The following is a 23,730-nucleotide window of genomic DNA, read 5'->3' as shown; positions in this document are numbered from 1 at the left end:
CAAAAATTATTAAAAAAAACAGTGCAATGTAAAACGTAAGTATGGGTACCAAATGAAATAATTTTTTGGGGTTCACAAGGACGAATAGGCATTGAAAATGCTCCTTTAATCTATTTTATTTTTTTAAGCTAATAAAGTTAGTCCTTTTAGAATTTTTTCAAAAATAAGTATTGAAAAATTTCAAGGATATTCAAGGAAAATGCCTACCCTCCCCTACGCACCAAAAAATTTAATGTGTTTTAACTCTACAGAATCTTCTCCTTCATTTGATACCCACACTGGCTTTTTAAGTATATTACATTGCAATTTTTAAATTAACCATATCTTTCAAATTTCAAAGTTCTTTTAAGAAATCCTGACGTCAGAGCGTAAAATTAAGAATGCAATTTTACTATATTTGGCCCTTGGTTTGACTATATTAATTTTATAATTTTGAATATATTAATTTTTTTTGTGTGCAAAATTGCCTGCCGCAAGGGAATTATATGTATATTGAGATTCATATTTATAAAAAAAATTTTAAATATTAAATTAACTAAAGAAATATAGCCAAAACTGTTCAACATAAAGCGTTTCTATTATTGCCACCAGTGTAAATTACAAATCCTGAAAATCCCGGGATTCAAGGCAAATAATCCCGGGATTTTCGAGACTAAAAAAATACCGGGATTCCTAATAGGTATATTTGCCTAGGTGCAGTATCAGTCATATCAATAGCACCCCCATTACAAAGTCAGATTGTTTACCATTTTGTTCATTTTTTTTAAATCTGGTCGACATTTTTGATGAAAAATCGTTGTTTTTTCCTTTGATTTGTATAAAGCTTGAAAATTGGGTTAATGTAATTTTTTCTTAAGCATGATCATTTTTTTTTTATAAAATAATAAACAAATTTTAGCTCTCAATATAATGTGAATACCTACATAAAAAGGAAATTGTGTACGGAGACTTTTGCTGTTAAGTGTAGCTTAACTAAATTTTATGGTTATATTTTGCATTCAATTTTATACGTACATATGTATACCTATGTAGATGTATAAAAATGACATTAATGTTACCAATAACGACATTTTTGGAAATATTTCAGCGGTTGCCCCATAAAGTGAAGAATTACATATTAAATAAACGAAAACAGTTTGCTATTAGTTTTAGGGTCTGATAGCAGCGCAGCTAGCACCACATGAGTTTCAACCGCCCAGCTCTGCATCCCTTTTGCAGTAGTTCAGATACATTTCTGAAATTTGCAGGGCAGAACTAGCGCTTTGCCAGAATGTCTCTAAATTTTGCTGCGGGGCTAGTATAAAGTGGTGATATGATTCCACCACATCATCATCGTCTTGACAGCTCATGTAAAAGGGATCAGTTAAGATTCCCAACCTTACTGCGTGAATACGAATGGCACCTTGTCCTTTTAGAGCCCGCACTAACAGCGATAGTTGAGGCTTTGCAAGCATAAGGAGTCCTTTCATCGCCCTCGGTCCACCTAAGGCCAGAAGCATCTTTCAATTTGGCCTGTCCTAGCTTTACGTGAGGCCGAAATCACCGAAAGAGTGGACCGAAGGAAGACAGAGGCGTCCCCAGCTGTCCCGTTCCTGGTGACAACGTTTAAAGGGTGCCTTTCCTTGCCAGATCATCAGCCATGCAGTTTCACGCAATGCCACTATGTACCGGCACCCAAATAATCCTGATTAGTAAATACTCCGACGCGGTTGATAGAGGCGTCAGACATTCCCTTACTAATCTCGAGCGCCATTATATCATTCAGGGTCTTGATAGCCGCCAGACACCGGTGCCAAAACTAATTTATTTCCTCGCCAGAAACATTACTGCATAGGGGGCTCATTTCATAGGTCTGCCATAAAATTTGTAACCTGAAACCACTCTGTCAGTCGTCCACCGATTTTCGTTTCCTTTATAATTAAGGATGGTTAGTGCAATATTCTAGGTTTTGGAAACTTCTCTCAGTGTACCCAACCGCTTGAAAATTATCTATGCATTCGTTTCAAGCCGAATGCGTTGTTTTCCAAACGACTGACTACCTAATTTCCTATAAGTTTTGAATACCTTTTCCACACTCGGCAATGCCATAAAAATTCAGCTAAAGCGCATTTGATAAAATGCAAAACAATTCGTTAGCTTTCTTTTCCAGTCACTACGATTTAAGGTGGAAAAATTTTCCCAGCCTTTTGATTTGCTGCTGCCACTAACAAATATTTGCGTATTTTGCGCTTCGTGGATTGCAAATAATTGCGTTTTAATTTGAAATGGACGCTGTTTTCGGCAGCAGCAGATGCACATTTCAGAGCGTCGAAGAAGGGTGCTACTTATATAATGTAACAACCATAAGCAAAAAAAACAACAAGAAATAATAACAAATGCCAAACGTTAGGTAGCACATCAAAGAGTCAAATGGTTTCGGGTTTGCTACAAATTTTCGTGTACAAGGGTAACCGGTTGATAAAAATTTCCCCAGCAGTTTGCAGCCTTTAGGCAAATCGGCATGCGTTGCGCTGGTGAGTGCGCGTGTGCTCACATGTGTGCGTGTGACAATTAACGGTGCTATTATGAGCTTGCGTGCATGGTTCAATGTGCACTTGAATGCGTGCAGCACACATAGAAAATTCTTATAATCACTGACATTATTTTAATTGCTTTGTATGGGAAAATTTGCTTAGGCAACTTTTGTAAAGCAAATTTGCATTCGTGGAAATTGTTGTTGTGCCGCAGTGATTTACAGCAATTCATTTTTATGTATTTTATGTCACTCAAGAGCGCTGACGTTGAAGATGATGATTGAGTGGTTGTTTGTTGATTGCAAGAATTGGCATTTAAGTTTTGAAGAGCACACGGTTAAGGGGTGAAAAGAAAATTAAATGCTCCGAAATTTTTAATAAGCCCGGAAGTGTATTAAATTCCGCGCTTTGTTAGTGCGCAACGAGTTGGCAATATTTTTCTCAGCTCAAGCCAAGTATCCATTCCAATGTTGCGCATCCTAGCTGGCTTTTATTTCCTATATTTTTGGTTGAATTGTAGTTTTGCTTTTTTCCCACATCCTTCACCGCACATTTTTCGTTTTTTTTCCCAACTATGCAGTTTTCCCCCTAAATATTTTATTTTCGCTACTCAGCGCCTGCATTTTTCCGATTTTCCGCCACACTTTTTTTTTTTGTTTTTTATAGCTGCCATTCACCTTTTCTACCACGTTTGCGGCATTAGTTTCATTTTCAAATTACTGCAGCTATCCAAGCGGAAATTTGATGATCCTGGTTGCACCTCGCAATAATTCGTCAAGTTTTCCCTTTCGCGCTCAACTGAAGGTTTGCTTTAATTGGCTTTTGCTAGATTCTGATTTTTTTCGGTGTTTCAGATGTCGGTCACAGCTTTTAATTCTGTTCGGAAAAATTTTTAAAAAGTTTTACTAATACAAAGGGATGCTTTTTTCTTAAAATATGTTTGGCGACATTTTTTCTGTAGAAATTGTACATTTTTTTTTCTTGTCTGTATTGCTGCACTTACTTTCTATCATTTAATTTTTTTTATCAATGGTTCATATTCCCATTTTTTTATTATACATTTCTTCATGACTCTTCTTGACTATTCATTCTCTTTTAATATTTTTTAGCTCTGTTTTTCATTCCTAAATTTTTTTTTTTCTTTCATTCATTTTTTCTGTCCATCCTCCTCCTCTTAATTTTCCTTACAGTCATTAATTTAGTTTTTTCCACATTTTTTCTTCTCTTACCTTCTTTCCATTCGGCTTAGAATTCACATCCGTTCGCGTTAACAAAGTAATTATGTTCATCATGAATCATAACTCACTAATTCTCTCATTATTTAAGCTCAGTCGTCTGTCAACTCAGCTAAAATTTTCTTTCCTGCCCGTTGTCAGTGGGTGTCGTTAGATTAGCTTAATTGCTGGTAAATGGCTTATTTATCGTGTGATTTTTGGAGTATGCAGAAATTAATGGTCTAGCGTAGTTGGAAAGCTTAATAAATTTGATGATCTCAGTAAAGTATATTTTTATTTTGTTTTGTTTTTCTTTTTACAGACACTGTTTGGGTGTGGTATCTAGAAACTATTTAGCAAATTTATCCCATTCCTCAAGTTTTAACCCGTTCAGCATATTTTTCGAAATTGTAAAATCGTTTATCCTTGCTTACTTCGCCCACATCCTCATTTAGTCGTGATTTATAGAGAGATCAAGCGTTCCCATTTCAAAGTAGAAAAATATGTTGTCTCTAGACTTCGGTACTCAACGTCATTTACACTACAATTTGAGCTCTAGGAAGGAAAGAGACAATGAGAAAGCAAAAATGAATGAAATCAGGTAACCTCCTGTTTCGTTAGGTCCATCTGGTTGGTTGGTTGGTTGGTTAAAGTGCCGAGTTGAGCAACTCCGATTAGCGCTTATTTGTGCCATTTTAAAACCACTACTCGCAATAGATCCTGAAAAGAAAGCCCGAAAAAACAGCAGAAGTCGGTTATTTATCTCAAACCCAGCATGTGGAGTTGAAGTAATTCAGAAGCAAGGTTTGCCTAGAAGCCTGATTCTAGTCTTACAAAGTGCTGGGCAACCGCAGAGCAGGTGCTTCACCGTTTCTTCCTCATCTGGTAAGTTAAAACCACGACAAGAATTGTGTTCCAGTCCTAATCTTGCAGCATGGATTCCCACGGCAGTTAATCGCGTTTTTTTCACCTACTGTTAGCCACCTTTTGCCAGTACTGAGAGATACGGCCCTTGATATAGCTCAGTGGCACAAGAACCTCCTCTGCCTCTGGTATATCTAAAGCCGATCAATTCCCGGCCGGCTCGTCAGCCATTTCGATGCCATGAGTTCTGTTGTGCCCCGGCACCCAATTCTGTGCCAGCTAAAGCCATAACGTTCTCCCTGCGCTGTTTTATTATGCTGGAGGTGAATATTTAAAGACGCAAGTGCCTTGATCGCTTCCTGGTTGGTTGGTTGGTAGAAGCGTCGCCTGAGTACATTCCCCGGACCCAGTTAGTGCTGAAAGCACCATTTTGATACGCTTTCTCTGGTACCCTTGATTTTATCTGATTTCATGATTCGTTGGGTTCGTCAGACCATTTGGATTTTCCGATGAATCTATTTAGGTTAGTAATGGTGAATTTGGAAATTTCCCCACGATTTTGAATAGAAAAACTCCCGAGTGTGTTCTGCCTTATTTGTGCCAATGGTGGGCTCTCGCAAAGATAGTGAAGGACCGTTTTTTCCCCCTCAAGTTTACAGCTACGGCACCAAGAGTTATACGGAAGGCCCATTTTAGCTGCATGTTCACCAATGGGCCAATGTCCCGATATCGTGGCTATTAAATTATCTATGCCTTTTCTTGTCCTCTTGAGAAGTTCTTCATCCTTTCGCTTGTCATAATGCGGCCATATGTTCCTCGCAGTTTTGCAGGTTTAAAGGTTGTTCCAACATGTAGCACCCATATGTGTGAATGGCATATGCAGTCCCCTTTTGATGAGCCCAAGTGGACAATTTATAGTCTCTGCTTCGGATTCATCCAAAGATGCCTCGGCCTTAGCCAACTCGTCAGCCCTCTCATTTCCATGTATGTTCCTATGGCCGAGAACTCAGATGATAGTGATGTATATTAACTCGGCCGCCGTGCTTAACGCACATTTGCAATCTCTCACTGTTTTGGATTTTCTTACAGGTGAGGCAAGTGCCAGAAGTACCGCTTGCCTATGCTATACGGAAATGTATGCTTTTCTTACACCTACGCAGTTGCTCTCTATTGCTTTGCAGGGTCCCTTTCGATGCCCAGTACTTCCGCTTGGAAGATGCCAGCAAAGTTAGGTAGTCGAAACGAGAGAGAGACATTCAGCGCTTCACAGAACACCCGCGCACCCACACTGCAGTCCATTTTGAAGCCGTCAGTATAGATTTTAGTGGGATTCTCCTCGACTATCCTGCCCCTACTCCAATCCCGCCTTGAAGGAAGCTTCACCTGAAAGCTTTTCCTGGTGCAGGATCACATTAAGCACATCAGATCAAGTTTAACTTGTTAAAAAAATAATTGTTATTTTCGGTCCCAGCTTTTACGCAATCCTATCGACTATCTTCATTTCTTTCAAAGAATAACATGAACTTTCCAGTTGACAAATTCAGTTCTCTTTCCCAAAACAATTTGGCTCAACCACAAGCAATTGAACTGAACTTACCTTAGCTACAGCTGCATTTATGAACATACATAGTAAATATGCAGACTCATCCATCTCAAATGTTTTTCAGGCCATACTCCCCTCCAATGAGTGCATATAAATATATCAGTATTATAATCATAATAATCGCATAAGTCATATACTGACAACAACATTTTCATAATAACGATAAACATATTTCTCCTAAGTAAACGTTTAATCCACCAACTTGTCCTGTAGCGGAGGCTGATAGTCGAAATATTGTAAATGGGGCTGAAGAGGTAGGAGTGACACAGCGGCTTAGCAATGCAGTAAGCGAAGGCTTCACAGGCATTTACATAAGTGTGAGTGAGGTGGAAGCCCCCAGAGCAAATGAATATACAGACTACTTATAAGCTGAGCGTTAGCCAACATTCGCAACATTTTCATTTCCGTTTCCGCTACCGTTTTATTTTTATTTCTTATTGCGTTATCAAATAATGAATATCAAATGTAATGCTTATCATTTATTTGCAAAGCAAACCAAACTTGTGGCAGAAGATGGAGCAAAAAATAGAACGCGGAGCAAACAAGTAGTAGTGAGCGAAAAAAAAATTCACAAAATATACGGGTATGTGCATAAAGGTAAAGATGTTTGTACATACATATTTGTCGGCTGCTGGCGGCATTCCAGGTGCTGGTGCAGGCGCTGTTGATGCTGAGGCGGCCCAGCCACTTCATATTATAATTTTTACTTAATTTTCATTTGATTTCAGTATATTTTTTTACGCGCGTCCGCAATTTTTTTTCCATGGTTAGCCTACGCAGATGAATTACTGAATTGCAAAGCAGCAGCAAATAGAAAAAAGGTATTGGAGAACGAAGACAGCGGAAGCTGGTAGCATAATTTTTCCACACCAAAGCCTAAGGGTGAGAGTATTTGCTTTGCTCTGTTTATAAAAACCTTGGCAATGGCTGGGAGTTTATATTTGTACTTATATATTTATACATATACGCACCAAAATCGCATAATAAATGTTTGTACAGGGACACCAGTGATAAGAGGCGAAGGAGAAGAAGGAGACGGTATAAAAATTAAACAAATAAAAAGAAAAAAAACTAAATGGAATATTTAAGCAGGTTTCGCGTGAAAAAGGTGGTTACACCGCACGCGCACTGTAGATATTGCTGAAGAAGTAGACGAATGGAGTGAGGCGGCGACACAAAACCTTAAGCTGCGGCTAAAACGATAAGCGAGGTATTTGAATTTTTAATAAAACTTTACGTGCAAAGTGGCGAATGAATTGGAGGAAGGCTGTGTAGCTGCCCGAAGGTTGCGAAAGAGTGGCTAACACACAAACAGCTCTAAGACAAGTGGCTGCTTCCATGGGATGAGTGCCGAGATCAGCATTCCACAACTTAGGCACACTTTCACGCCATCATTTTCACAGCTGTTGCGACATGGCCACAACGAACAGCGACACTGTCCAAAGGCGGTGCAAACACTTACCGCACAATACCAGCAGCAGCAGCAAGAGAACAAAAGTTATACCAACCGACGCTGATGACTATTCAGTAGCTCGCCTCGCTTGTCTTCTCGTCGAAAATCTTCCAGCCACAATATGCTTTGATTCATTTTGCATTAAGAAACAGCAGCCAATGCAAATTATTCAAATTCATTTTATTTTCGCCTGACCAAATTTTGCTCGCTCTCTTTTTATTTGAGTGTGTTGAAGTAGCCGCAGTTTTAACGATGGCGCGACCAAAAAGCGACAGCGCAGCTAAATCGAATGTGTCCATCAAAAAGACGTTACACGGACTAGTCACGAACAGAAGACGAGTCGCATTCAACCGACCGCAGTCAGTGCGAGCCAGCTACCCGTCTCATTTTACCCGCATCCGCGGTTTTATCCCAGCTTAACCGATACGTCAGTCACTTCAAGCGCACAAAAAAAAATAAGCATTCTGCGTCGCATTTAAGTCGCTGTGGTTTAATTTGCGCTTTAATAAAATCTGCAGAGTCTCCGTCCATTTCTGGGTAGCGAAAGTTTTCTCTGCTACTTCTCGACTGTCCTGCGCTTTCGTTGTTCTAATGTTTTCCCACTTTTTCGTTTTATCTTTCCGGCTGACCTTCCTTTGCTCCTTCTCCTCTCAAAAGCTGCCTTATATCCATTTGATTTGTAAGAATCGCATAATATTAGCAAACACAATTAGAATTGGAAAAATATTCAAATTAAGTTTTATTTCTTTTATTACTTTTCCTTTCTCTGTTCAAGTGAAATCTTGGTGTTGGTATTATTTTTCGATTGAAGCTCACTGAAGCACTCAACCACAGATATTTCCATGTTATCACGCTCTTAGTGGTACTCGTATTCTAAACGGTTTTTTGACTTTTGTTAGTAGAATCCACACCTAGTCTCATAGCTACACAAGAGATACGTATATGTACATGTACATCTATGCATGAATATATATATTTAAAGAAACATTGGTTTGGTTGGCTCGTTGCTAGTTTGATTGACGGTTTCTTGATTAGCGCTTTTACTTTTCTCTTTTTTCGTCAAGAGATATTTGGGATTTTGAAATTGCTGTTAAATTTCAGGTAGATGTAAGACTCATAAAATCATTTCTGTTCAGTAAACTACTTTATACTGGGGTTGTGCGATTAATTGATTATTCAAAATTTGAATTAATCAAAAAGTAAATAACTCAACTATTCGATTAATTGGAAATTATGATTACTCAAAAGTTCAGTTACTCGAGTAATCAAGATTTTGATTAACTAAAAACAAAAATAGAACATTATAGGCAACTCTTGCCAACTTTGTTTAGTATTTGAATTGAAGAGGAACGTAATTTTTACTATTTATGGGTATTCATGGAAAACCGATTCTCCATACAAAATTAGTGTTAAATTGTCTTTATGTTTCATTAAAATCCATTAACTTTTTAAGTTAAAAACCGTCATACTGGACACATCATTTAAAATTTTTCCAGATTCGTAATCATCCGCGATATTCAGATCACTGTGCGACACCTTCAACAAAAAAAAAACAACTTTAAGATTGTACCTAAATACTTCATTGTTCTAAAATTGAACGGGGTAAAAAACTGCACTCTCAAATCTTTCTAAGCACTATAATTAAAAAGTTCAAAGTTTTTACGAAAACTCGTTAGTAAATATTACACAAAGTTTTAGACTTGAATTTATATAGTTTTTGTTAAAGAATTAACTGGTTTTTTTTTATAAAAAATAATTAATGGTAAAAATGATAAAATAAATTGTCAAAGCTTGGCGCATAGCTGTGACAAACACTATAAATAGTACGTATGTAATCTTGCAATTTGTCTTTGCTGAAACTTTATGCTTCCTCTTCTTTAAACCCCCACATATACATAGTTGGTTAACGAAACTGAGTGGCAGACTTCGACAATCCATTTAAGTCACTTAAAAAATCTATATACAAAGTTTCTTCTTCGCCGTAGCGACCACTTTAATATTTATTTTTTGGTCTTCTAAATCATTCTATGTATCCCCAGATCATCGTCTGCTGAAGCACAATGATTTTACATTTTTTAAAAGGTGGCATTTTAGAACGAAGTATCACTTAAATAGCTATCTATTGTCCAGCATTATAAGGGATTCGGCAGCGCCATTTTTCGTAATGAGAAAAATTTAGTATGCCAGCAGTTAGAAACTTCAATTTACACATCGTCGTGTAAAATGCAAAACCGCGTATTTATAATTGTTAAGGAATTTATTTCTAAATAACTTTGCCCTGAAGCGTGAGAAATCAGTTTTAAAAGGCAAATCCCCAAATACATATCGCACATTTGTTGCAAGAGTGGCATATTCCAAAAAATCAAAAACTCTAGAAAAACAGCTTTAAAGTTTCGAATTTACATATGTTGACAGTTGAAAATAAATACATATTTTGTTCTAGTGAGCTAAAGGTCATATCTGCATACTAAGCTCGATGTTGTATTTTATACTAAGGGAAAAAATTTAGCTTGATTCTAATTTCCGAAAAGTTCATTAATTTCAAAATTATCCTTTCAATACATTGATACACAAATTTCACAGGTATCGACCTGTTCGTGACTCGGCAAAAATTCAATGTTGTATTTATGTATGTTTATGTCGCCGTGTAAGTAAAAGCCAAGGAAATACATACATTAAGCCAGAAGTAAAAGCGAAAAGCAATCAAATTAGGCTAGAAGTGAAATTGATTTTTTATTCAATTTTAATGTATGACACATAAAATGCTATGCAATCAACACTGACTGACAGACAGACGTGGAAACACATACACATACATAAATAGATAACAAGGATGTTGATGGAAATTTGTTGTGCAGATGCATGTAAATACATACATACATACATATGTAAGTGGCTGCTATATAGGTTCTCATACATTTATATCTATGTGGGTTTATGCAGAAAAATTAACACATACTTGCGAAGGTACGTTATGTGAAAGTGTGTGTGCATTGAAACCCAGCAGGAAATAGGAGGGTCTATTCGCACTGTGCGACTGGCGACACTGGTGACACTTCCGACACTGGCGACACTGGTGACACTTCCGACACTAGTGACACTGGCGACACTGGGGACACTGGCGACATTGTGCTATCTATTAAAGCTAGCTCGATTTTGTTTCCTTTCAAAAGAGGAGAGGCCTCAGTTTGCTTTACCTGTTGGACTTTCAAAATATCAAGTACTGATACATTTTTTGTCCTCTGACTTTGTAACACTTTTCTTATCACCTTCTTCATGTATCTAAACATGTGCATAAATCTTAATATATCTCGAATTGTATGTAAATATACACGTGCTAGGATACTGCATAGATTTACCTTGAGGCCGATTATAACACCACGATACAAATTTCTCCCCTGAACAACTAATCGAAACCGACGAGTGCTTATTCGATTATCTATGATTGCTTTTTTTCCTTTTTTACATTCATATAAAGGCTCAGATACAGTGTAATGGCCTTATTCATAAAAAATAAAGTAGGTTTAAAGAGCTTTATAAATTGACGTTTTCATACTATTTTCAATTTATAAACCTTTTATAAAGCTACTTTATTTTTTATGAATAATGCCCTAAGACTATAAAAAGGTATACACAGAAGCCTACAATTGTATGATGACGGTGGGCAAAGCCTCTGCTCATTCCTTCCTTCTTTTTAATCAGGTTCTCTGTGTCAAATATTTCAAGGAAAATAAATTTGTTTTTTAAAATCATGAAAAGCCCGGCGTATACATTTGTGTTTTAAGCCCAGACTAGTTTGAAATGGTCCTTTAAAATATACCGGTTTTCTCTATGCAATGACTTTAAGGAGTTTACTAGTTATATTATAGTTGCTCATATATATATATATATGTATGTAGGAATATATCGCACACATTCTTCAAAAGTGACACAACTTAAAATGTGGCATTTTTGACATAATGCACTAAAAAAATACACAGAGCTTTTATTTACCTTGAAGCAAAAGCTGGAGCAAACTTTTGTTATAATTTGTTCCAAAAGCCTAAGGTAAAGTCTCCATTGCCCATATGAATAGCATGTGCTACGATATAGTTTTCGCATTTTCTGACGTACGTTTAATTTTGAGTTGTGTCACTTTTGAAGATCACCAAAAAATATGGCGGTTTTCCAAACGGAATTATAAAATGTATTCCCTTCTAAGGCTTCCGTCAAAATGTTTCGGAACATATAAGGATTAACTTAGCTGGACGTATTTAAAAATTCCCTCAAGTATATTGTTATTTTGAATCTGTTGATAAATATTTTAAATGTTTGTATGCATGTAGACTTTTAAGCTCCATCTGCGAAAATATTTTTAAAAACTAATTTTATTTACAAAAAGCTCGCGTTAATCTTTGTATTTTCCCGAAATTGGGAACATTTTTTCATCGCCGCTATTCAACAAATTGACTTAAAGAATCTACACTTCCAACACTGCTCTTCCACTACATTTATGCACAAGTAAATACTCCTTCGGATTTGTGTATGCAGCACGGGCTATTGTCCAGTTCTTATCAGTGCATTGCCACTCCGCATCATTTACTTACGTACAACTTGATATTTACTCGTTTAATTTCTTCCCACCAACTCTGGTAAAGTTACCTTTTGCCTTTCAGCCCCTTCTAGTCGCCTCACTCACCCCCAACCTAATCTTCGTCTACCATTCTCCAGAATAAATTGAAAGGAAATTAAACATTGAGTGTCGCTATTATTGGCGATTATTGAAGTTTGCCAACAGAGTCTATACATTTGCTGTTGTTGCTCTGGGGAATATTGCTGCCCTTGCTGGTACTGCCATTGCTGTTGCTGTCGCCAATGTCGTTGAGGCAAAAACCGCTCTCGATTAGCTACAGGCAAATTATTATGCGATAATTATATTACTTTATAGGACTGCAGTGCCGCCACAAGGCAACATAAACACCAACAACAGCAGCAATAAACATTGGATACATGCAAGCAACCAAGCTACGAACAAGCACAAGAGCGCAAGTAATAGCCGCTTGACCAGGGTTGCCACTAAAGAACAAAAAAAATACTTACCATCCACTTGGTAAAAATCTAACAAATCTGATAAATATCTACCAACAACTTTACTTGTTATTTTAATAAAAACTGTAGTTAAGTTCTATGCTTTAGTCATTTTAATAAAAATTAAGATTGCTTATTAAGGAACTTTTTATTTAACTAATTACATAGTATTTGAGATCAAAATCGAACGTGATGAAACTAAAGGCAACAACGAAATTTCATCATTTAAAAAACCTTCAACTATAGTTATTATAAGCTAATACAGTGACTTAAAAAGCACTTGGTATCTTTTTTTTTTTTTGATTTTCACAATGTTTTTTGAATTAAAAATTTTTTTGTTATTTATTTTTTGTTTTTGTTTTGTATAAGACTATTGTTTGCGCTTTAAACAAATTCATAAAAATCAAGGTCTCAAGCTGTTTACAATACTGAGAAAAATTTTAAATCATTTCGTTTAAATTTAAAATTTTTTACTCTGAATTTTTAGAAAAATTTTCGGTATGCATTTTTCTAGCCCATGTAATTTTAGTATAACAATGGGCAGCTAAAAATTCCCGTTGATTTAAAAATATATATATTACAATTGCCATTTATTAAAATAGGCGTTGTTTTTTTCTACTTTTTTTTTGCATAAAATCATAGCATCTAAGTACAATCAAAAGCTCCTCAGGATTCCAGTTAAATGGGTTTTGAATGGAGCACGGTATGTTCGCCTTTTATCGATATACATACTTACATATGCATATACTTATGTATGTACATATGTATATAAAAAGTGAGCACTAAAGCATTCGAAAATTAATGCGATAAAGAAGAAATAAATTTATAATTTCAAGATATCTACGAAAAATAAAGCGCGAACTAAAATTTTATATCTTTTCCAAACAAAATTCTTTAACAAAGATCTACCGAAATGAGTAAAAATTTTACCTTTTTACCAACGGAAAACCAATTCTACCAATTTTGGTAATAATTTACCAAAGTGGCAACCCTGCGCTTGATATTATATTAGGCTCCTGCGAACGTTTCCAATCGCCAACCCCCGCTCTTCCAGCCGCCACCACCACCCTCTTGTGTGCTAACTCGATTGCGCTTTATCCCATTTGCAGCGCTTAATCATCAATTCAACTAGCGGGATATTGTGAAATTGAAATATTGATTGGAAAATTTATTGTTGTTACCTCAAAGTGGGTCACTTTTTTGGGATCTTCATATTTTTGCCTATTTTGCCATTCAAAGCAAAAATATTGGGGCGAAAAAAACAAACGCAGAATAGCAGTTAGTGTTGCAATTTGAGGCTGTAACTGCAATTCAGCTATGAAGTATCCTTCAAATGTACGCTGTTTTTTCTGCTGTTGCTGTAAATGTAATTGATTGCGTCCGAATGCCACAATTGTTGCCGGATATAGGATTATGAAAAATCGTGTTACAAAGCGTAAAAGAATATCCTTTTATTTGTAATTTTGGGCTTATTGCCAATTGGTACAGAAATGATTTGTGCAACCGGAATATGACTTTTTGTGTGTGATTTTATTTGATATTACTGGCTACCAATCAGTGTTGAAAGCAATGAACTTTTGATTGGTCGCAAGGTTGTTGCCTTAACAAAAACAATTGTAACTAACTGGAGGGAGTTGTTGGACGAGATTTTGCGAACAAAACAATTTCTTGACGAATTAAATTTTAGAGGTCGTTGACTGATAGACAAGCAGAACAGTTTTTTTAATTCTTTTCTTTGGAGTACTGTGTTTAATGATATATGTAAATGAGTGAGTGTCAGTGAAAATTGTACAGTAAATTTTTGTTATTTTTTTTTTGTTTACTTTAAATTTTATTAGTTTTTAATTCAAATATCGTTCGCACTAAAACAAAATCCATAAAATTAAAAAAAAAATTTAATAAAAAGTTTGAAATTTTAATGAAAATGTAACTATTTTTGTTTAATTGTTACAAAAATAGAAACTTTGAGCTTAACGGATTTTGTTGTAGTGTGACATATATTTTTATTAAATATTAGCAAATACCCGCCGTGCTTCGCTGCACCTTAAAAGAAATTGTGTTTTTACACCTTCCCCAAAACTCTTGTGGCCTCATATATAAAAAATTAATTTGAACTGAGATTTTCAAACAAATTTTCGATTTATGAAGTATTCATTAATTTTCTATCGATTTAACTGAATTAAATTTTTCAAATAGATGGCAACCCGCTTCAAAAATTTTTTCGACAATAAACATGCTTAAACCTCCTTAGTTTTATGCTTTTATTATAATATTCCACTTATTGTATCACTTTAATTGAATAACATCTTTCAAACGGGTGGTAACCCTCCTTAAAAAATATTTTTGGCAGTAAATTTTCCCAGCCCCTTTTAGTTTGATACCCATATTGCAATGTTAGATTTTTCTTATCAATTAAATTAACTAAAAATTTTCAAACAGATGGCAACCATCCAGAAAAATATTTTCGACAGTGAGCCTTCTTAACCCTCTTTCTTAATCTACCACCATAGAAGCCATAGTTTGCTACGTTCGAGTAATTGTAATCTTAGTAGGTACATTTGGGTCTAATACGGTGTCACGCGAGTGAGCTCAATTTTCCTTCGTTTTATTTATGAGAGTGGCGAAACTTCATATGGCGGTTTAAGTTCGAAATTTCATCTAGTCACAACATCTAAACCTTTTTAACTCTTTTTAAGAAATTTGTAAGCCAATTTTGAAAGTGAATTCTTTCCAAAGTTTGTGTCCACATAACCACACCTCGGGAAGCGTGAGCAATGCATGTGCGAGATGCGTAACCCATGTACGTCAGCAACTCATTTAGAACCTTGGCTCACGGCAGAAAGTGAGGAAACTTCGGTGAGGCCACTCCTACTTACTCGGTTTAAAGTCTCATTAAAATTATCCCGGCTCACTAAATAAATGTGCAACTTTAAAAAGCTCCCCCAGGAATTAAGTGGGCGCTGGAATTGGAAGCCGCCATGAAAAAAATTGTCAATTAGAAAAAAATATTTGTCCTGTATGAGACTCTTGACTTTGTAAAACGCACAGTGCAATTGTTTAAAGTATTGTTAAGGAATCGGCAGGTTACAGTGAAAATCAAGAAGGTCGATATTTTATTTGCTTGTCGTATGCAGTCATTCATTAAGCAACCTCAAGTTATACCACTAAGTCATTTTCTGGCTGGTTCTTAATATCTTTTCGATACCATTACTCACAGACAAATCGCCTAATTTTTACCCATAGCTGCGCTAAATCGCTATGAATCGGTTGTTTCTTCAAAAAGCTACCAGTTATCCAGTTCTGGAAAGCCTTTTATCTTCTTCGTCTTCTTCTTGATTGGTGCTGTAACCACCTAAGCGGTTCTAGCCGAGTCAAACAGAGCACTCCAGCCGTTTCGCATCTATGCAAACAGCCGCCATTTGAAAATGAATAGTGGAGACAAGTCCTTCTCCACCTGGTATTTCTATAGCAGAGGAGACCTTTCTCTTTCTCTATTACCGGCAGCGCGAGCCGCGTTGTATACTCTCAGAGCTGAAATGGCTTTTCTCTTCACTCGCACGATATGCCCAAGCCAACTTGGTCGCTGTATTTTAGTTCGCCGCACGATGTCTATATCTCTGTTAATCTCATACAGCTCATCGCTCTGTCGTCTGTCGTATTCGCTATGGCAGCGCAAATACCCATACTTTTTAATCCAGATTAACTCTGATTCTTATCCACTCTATCGGTAGAACCCTTTATCTTATGTTCGAGGCTTGGTTAGTTTTATTACTTCGCCAGTACAAACGAAAAGTCCCTAATATCTTCACTGGCTCTTTAACCTCTTTAGCTTTTCACCATCTTTAACAATAGCTAGTCTAACATCTTAATAAAAATCATTAGTAGAAGCTCTCGTGCAATCACTTCGTTCATCGATGCGTAAGATCTCGCACAGACATCTCACATAACGAGCTAAATAAGTGTAGTACTCGTCGTCCAAGTAAGTGCTTGTCTGACCAATCGATTTCCGAATGCGTGTGAGCGTCTGAGTACCTAAATACTCACTGAGCCTTAATCAAATCATTCCCACTGCATTGTAGTTGGAGCAGCAACAAATAAAGTACGAGTATTACAATATTATTCCAGTGCATTTAATAAAGTGTTTACGAGAGTTCATCGGTAGATATGCAACCAAACCCATTTCGTATGGCGCGTCACATTGCGCCAAATTTGCAGACTATCGAAAAAAAATTAATAAAAAATACAAAAAAAAAATAATGCAGAATGGTTGGGAGCTGCTGTGAACGGCAGACGACACAAAGCAAACGACAATGGCAGGAAAATTGCTTTCCACCAACGCAACGCGTACGCCTGTTGCAAGCACGAGTGCGCTACCACACACGACGCCCGACCAAGGAGCGAGTTCGGACATGAACATGTGTGCGTCTGCGTGCGCGGACAAGCAGGCGGCAAGCAGGACGTTCGAATATTACATTGCAAGTAAATCGGAAAGATATTGGTAAGCGAGCGAGCAGCTTCATGTGTCTGTGCTTTCAGTCTCGATGACTGCGTCATTCGCATAATCGAAGTGCCACATACTTTTATATGTTTAAATTGTTGAGTTGCCGCTCCCACTCCACTAGCAGCCTCGAGCGCCTGCTACTGCCCGCCTTTCAGCCAGCTGCAGTTTCCAGAGCTCATTCCATTTTAATTCACCGACATTTTCATTTCAACATTGCAAAAGTTTTTGCTTTTTTCCTATTTGTCTTTGTAACTTAAATTCGACTAAGTAAAAGGCGGCAATAGCAACCACAACCGCCAACGCCAAGAAGGAGTCCCAGCAGTCACAGCGCGCGCAGACAGGAGGACGAGTGTTGAACGTTAGCATTATTTGATGATGCTTTTCGCGATTTTTTCGCACTTGAGTGGATGATTTTTATTAGTTGAATTCCTTTGGTTTTACTTTAACTTAGCAAACAAAAAGTGAGGCCGCATAAGGCGGAGAATCAGTATTTACGAAGCAAAAGAAGACCCAGTCGAAGTTTTCGTCTATCTTTTGTATGGGCTGCTTTCGGCGCAGGCTGTGTTGTGCCGTAAACGAAAATTTCGGCACATTCACAAATAAGACTCACACACACATGCACACACAAACAAGCATTCACTTACGAAGATTGCACTACTCAACTTGGCGCCTGCGGTTGCGGCGTCTTTTTGATTTAGCCTCTCAGGTTTGCTGCTGCAGCCGTTTGTCCCTCCGCTTAGTGCGCTGCACTTCTCAGGCGGATTCACTTTGTATTTTGTTTGTCGTATCGTCGTTAAACAAACAATGAATTTTCGAGTGCTCTATTTTGTTTCTTTCTCTTTTTGGGTTTGGCAACAAAATTATTTTCTCTCATTTTTGCAATCGTTGCAATTTTGAAGTTTTCTTAAAGTAGAATAAATGTGAACGCGCTCATCCTAGTCTATACTAGTGTTGTGCTGCTGTAGATGCATCCTTTATTTGCTAGAGCTTTTTGTTTGTCTATATTTGTTTTGCCTCTCTTTCACTAACTATTTATTGCCTAATTTAGTCGAGGTTTTCTCTTCTTAGTCTGCATTCTTCACTTTGATTTATTGGCAATGCATTTACGTGGGTAAATGTTTTGAGTTTCAGCGAAAATATCATGGCAAATCAATATTACAAGTAGGTACTGAGCGGTGCTTTAAATTTGAATCTAGTTTAGGATTTAAAATTTAAGCAAATACACATTTTCACAGCAATTCATTGTAATTATGGCAAGACATAATTATATTCAGCTATACAATCGAAATTTTTATAACTTTGTGGAATATAGAAAACTACAATAAAACATAAATATATCAAGGCAGCACCAGTGTGGTCGCCAGGGACTAGTAGGACGCAGTGAATGAAGCTACAGACGACACAAAACACTGCACTGAGGGCAGCGACTGGATGCCTTCTGATGTCGCCAGAATACGACCTGCACGACGAGGCGAAATTGCCCAGGCACGTCAGGAGGCATCTCTACGAACTGACAGACGAAGTCCAGAGGCTCATTAAGCAGCCCTGGACCCGTCAGCATATCGACAGGCCCTGAACGGCATCACAGAGAGTCTGTCCCAAGTTATGTAGTCTCTAGACCTGTGATTGGCGTTCTAGGCACATAACCACCGGACATCGACGAGACGGAGCTTCATCTGCCTCGGGAGACTAGAACTATAATAGCGCAACGTCTCTCTGCCTACTGCAGCTGGTTAAACTAATACCTGAGAAGATTAGCCGCAGATGTGCCAAATAAGTGTCCGGTATGCGGAGAGACACCACACTACTCGAAACACCCTTCGTATGCCCGGAAAACCCGAGCACACTAACGCCTTTGTCCCTGTGAACCGACCGCATTGAGGCTGAACGCTTCCTGGGGCCTCCGTTAGTGGAGCTTGATGAAAACGACTGAAATATTAACCGATCTAGGCGGGGGGTTGTTGTCGCCGCTACAACAACAACAACAACAACTAGACAGCAGAGGCCATACACAGTACATGAGACCGGCGACTAAATAATAAGGCCGAATGTCAGACGCGGAGACCCGATCTATAAATTAGAGTTTAGCCTAAGCATCTAATAGGAAACATAGACAATCTGCGGGCAGATTATGAAAATATCATACCATAAAAATTATGGCTCCTCAATTGACAGCCTATAAGTCCTATTAAAGCATTGGACTTAAACCTGCAGATACCATCGGAATTCTTTCATTATTTGAATTTTTTTTATTAACATGCCTTTATATATAATAGCATCAGAACGAATTTTTCGGATCACTATTTTTTTTGTGGTCGAATCATAATATACATAACTATGTAAATGTCTTTCCATCATGGCTTTTCAATATACATTACTATCTTTGAGGGAAATTTATTTTACATCAAAATTATTTGCATTCATAAAATGGTATGACAAAATACAATAAGAAGAGTATATGTCATAACATTATGTCATGCCATATTTTTTGTCTAAAGTCTTTTAAACTTCTTTTAAAACCACTACATACATAAATAAATTGTCAATGACGCACAAAAAAAATGTATTTGAAAAAATGTGCCATTTTCTAGGCGCTAAGGCGTCATTAAACTCGACAGGTAAAAAGATTCTTCTCGGAGTTGAACATTTTTTTCATATCGTCATGCCTTTCTGCGCCCCGCTGATGCGCGCAACTGGCCCACCATGTGCCTATATTTTTCTCAACCTTCACAATAAACTGCACATAATTTCCCTGGCTTCTTGGTATTTTCATGGTTGCTCAAAAATTAAAACTCACCCCACGTACGAAAATTAAATGCTTGAGTATCTGTCTGTCTGTCTTCAAGTATCACTTTATCAGGTTATTAAAAGGGCATGCATACCAGCATACTTAAATTGCGATGAGCTGAGGAGTTGAATGGAGTTGAGCTGAGTGGTTCGTGCATGGTGGTTGGTTTGGAGGTGGCATGCCAATAAAATTCGCACAACAACTTTCTTTCACCTCTGCCTCCACGTCCGACACTTAAGAGCTCTTGTGGTATTATGCGTATTTTTCGGTCCCCATGCAAGGGTTTTATCCACACGAGTGTAGCATATATCCTTCGAGGTGGCGGTCGATGTTGGCAAGGAGACGTTGTCGTCGTTGATGTCGTTTATGTACGCATTTTCTTGTTTTAAATGTTTCAATTTAATTTTGCACGTTCGAATTAATTTCACCATGCGCTTGCCTTTGGCATACACGCCTTAAATGCATGCTTTGCTTGCTACTTTAGGGGTCTCACTTTGGCTGCTTAGCTTTTTCGAAGGCAAATTTAATTAATTTTTAGCTTGATTGCATTTAAAATGGTACGCAATGTACATACATTTGTACACATGCATATATCCCACTACTTATATGCTTAAACCCTTTTCACAAGTTCGTTCACACATTCCCATCACAACAAAGGCAGTGGTTACTTTGTATTTAGTGGCCTCTCTGGCAACTAAGCCACTAACTTGGCGCATTCGGAATTTATAGTTATTGTGGCTTGCTTTGTTGTCTGTCTAACTTAAATACATATGTAAAATACAATACCATTCATGCAGTAGATACTTTAGTCCACAAGGGCACATAGACACATACAGAAATATATTTTTTTGTGTGTTCGTTTATAAATACTTTTCAGCCTCCACCTTCGTACTCTGCTTCATGCATTTGTTGTATCCTTTTTATTACAGCTTTGCTGTTTTTCCTATCCATAATTTGGTTGCCTCTTGAATTTTTACTACCTCTTCTCGCCTCGCTTGCCCATACGTTCGCTTTTGCTTCATCTACCGCTTGCCCTTCGGTTCACCACTTTCACTTGAACTCCTCTACTGTGTTGCTTTTTGGCTCTACTCAAGCGTTTTAAGTGGCTTTTTAATTAATTTTCGGTTTTTAACTTGTGATTTTATTAGTTTCAATAAATTTTTATGAAATTTCTAAATTTAGCAAACCGCAGAATAAACAAAACCATGAACGGGGCTGAGTTGAAATAATTTGCCTACCTTTTGTATGCCTCTCCAAATTGGGATCCTTAATGCCTGAAAAGAGAAAGAGAAAGAATTTACGTATATTTAAGAATTGGAGCATAAGTTGGCTGTAGAATAGTAAACAATTTAGGAGATGCATAAATATTGAAAAAATATAGTACAATTAACAGACCCGCTCTTTGAAACTTTGAGGTTAGTCGCAGAAAAATCGTCTGCATTTAAGCAGAATATTCTTCTCGGTATTACCACTAAATAATGACATGAAAATAACGGATCAGCGCGTAAGCCAAAGATAATGGTATATGAGTGTCCACATTTGGGGCCTGTGATGACTCGAAGAAAAGCTTATAAAGTTAAAAATTAAAAGGGGGTATTGATCTAACACAGTCGACCAGAACAAGAAATTAAATGTTTTCGTCGTTACAGGGCTGTCTGCAGTTCTCAAGAAAAAACACAAGAAATATTTTCCATTATTTCTGTTGTTGAAAAAGAGCTTGGATTGTGCCGTAAATTTTATTGAAGAAATAAATGCAAACACCGGATTTTCACTAGGCATTAAATGACACAAATTATAATGACAAAACCGGGCAATAAAATATATTTGTGTCATTGTGTCATTGTGTCAAGAAAAATTGCCACTCAATTCGTTTCCACATGGAATTTTTTAGATGGCAAAACTTTTTCGTCATTTCAATGGTGGAAGTAGTAACATATGAACTCAGAAACTGGTGTCTTATCCAACATTTTTCATAGGCTGGTAGGGAATTTTTACTTTAGCATTTAATGGTGCAAACTTGTAGGCATAATCTATGAACAGTAAGCTCACAGGCGATTGCAATAATAAGTAAATACGCGATTCTTTCAAGTAACAATCACATGTAAATACTCAATATAAAAAAGAACACCTGAAAATAGGAGTCTAAAATTTAGACTCTAAGTAAACGTTTCAAAGATAATAGAATTGAAATACTGTCCCCACATGATAAACCATTTTAAATTTATACTTTCTCTCCCGCGCCGAAATTCCAAAAGTACGCACATAATATCTACCTCTACCAACCACTACATAAAGTTCTTAATTTATACAAAACAACTCATAAAATTGCTCATAAAAGTATGATTAGCACTTCAAGAAAACCTAATCGGCCATCTTGTCGGACCATTTCAGAAAAGCATAAAATGTCTCAGTAACTTCAACAGTCACAAAAGAGAGAAGATTCATTGAGACAATTTATGTATTTTTAGCAGTAACTCGACAATCGCTAAACTCTTGCGCCTGCGATAAATCTTCGTCTACACACACACATACATATATACTTACATATATGTACATATACGTAAGTACAAACAAACTTGTACTCGGTAGTAAAGTGCCTGTCCACAAACATAATTTGCATATTATTATCGCCAGAAACACTTTGAAAGATGTGTGTTTGAGAAAATGGCAAGTTGTTGTTGTTGCTGGGTGGAAAATGAACCCGAAAAATCTCCGGTAGTAAAGCGGTTAAAGAGCATAACCCAAATGCACTCATTAAATTTTGCTGCATACATAAACTGAAATGCGAAACTCATTTTGGAGCAGACGCATGGCGAAAAAATTTGTATGCATACATATATTTTAATGATTTAATGGCAAATGTCATAATTTATTATGTTATTAAAATTCCAAAGTAAAGTAAGTGAATACAGGCAAAAATAAAGTGGGTCAAAAAGAAGATGTACCCAGAATGCGAGATTATTTAAGGGCAAGTTAATGAAATTTTTGTTTGTAGCGGAAATGCAGTAGTATAACATGTGATTTGGCTAAGCGAGGCGCTCTTGAGTAAATTTACTCTAAACGAAATAATTTAACCAACCCTAAGTAATAATGTGCCTTTAGTTGCATTTTAAAAATTTTGAACAAAAATTTATATTTTTTTTAAGACAGGCTATATTATTTAATCAAAAAAGGAATATCTACACATATAATACGCGAAGGGATTTTTTGTCCAGGTCATCAGATCTGCACCGTTTGCTCGATGATTAAAAGTTTGGTGTCAAATGAAAGGGCCCCGGCTGCAGATGACTTTTGCCACCTGTTAAAAAACTAAAGTCAAATTATAATTAAAAATAAATGCCACCAGATACGTACCGTCCGTTCGCTTTTCAAAAATAAGGTGTCAAATTAAGGGGCTTAGGGTGTGGATGTTCAATAAGGTTTTACTTTTTCGAAAAGAGTTGCCACGTATTAAGAAATTAAGCTAAAATTTTTTAAAGAGTTAAATCAATTGTTACAATATGGGTATCAACCGAAATTGTTTTGAAAATGGTGTAGGAGGGTTGCCACATGTTTAAAAAATCGAATTCAATTTTAATTAATTAAATTAATTTGGTTAGTGAATAAGGTATCACTATATAGGTGCCAGACAAAAGAGGTTTGAGAAGGTAGTAGTTTGAATATATTTCGAAGAGGGTTGCCACCTGTTTCAGAAGTCGAATTAAATTATTTCATACCCAAGTTATAT

The 23,730-nt window shown here is 36.8% G+C and overlaps 1 protein-coding gene and 1 long non-coding RNA gene across 2 annotated transcripts in view; both read right to left on the bottom strand.

The window, feature by feature from the left end:
- LOC108355657 (vacuolar protein-sorting-associated protein 36-like) overlaps positions 1–23,730 on the bottom strand; it is a 204,337-nt gene that overhangs the window by 37,937 nt on the left and 142,670 nt on the right. Inside the window, exon 3 of the mRNA XM_017606808.1 lies at positions 21,242–21,277. Within this exon, the coding sequence (XP_017462297.1) occupies positions 21,242–21,277 (36 nt within the window). The remainder of the gene's footprint in view (positions 1–21,241; positions 21,278–23,730) is intronic.
- Positions 4,982–15,003, bottom strand: LOC108355667 (uncharacterized). Its single transcript, XR_001846559.1, has 3 exons — positions 14,993–15,003; positions 13,776–13,782; positions 4,982–5,163 (listed from the first exon to the last, which is right to left on the bottom strand). It is a non-coding gene; the product is annotated as an uncharacterized LOC108355667 (long non-coding RNA).

The sequence above is a fragment of the Rhagoletis zephyria genome, unplaced genomic scaffold (assembly GCF_001687245.7).
Source record: "Rhagoletis zephyria isolate East Lansing unplaced genomic scaffold, Rhagoletis_zephyria_1.1 Rzeph_scaffold_00167, whole genome shotgun sequence".
NCBI lineage: Eukaryota > Metazoa > Arthropoda > Insecta > Diptera > Tephritidae > Rhagoletis > Rhagoletis zephyria.
The sequence above is the reverse complement of the archived record's forward strand: the minus strand, read 5'-3'. Positions and strand labels throughout refer to the sequence as shown.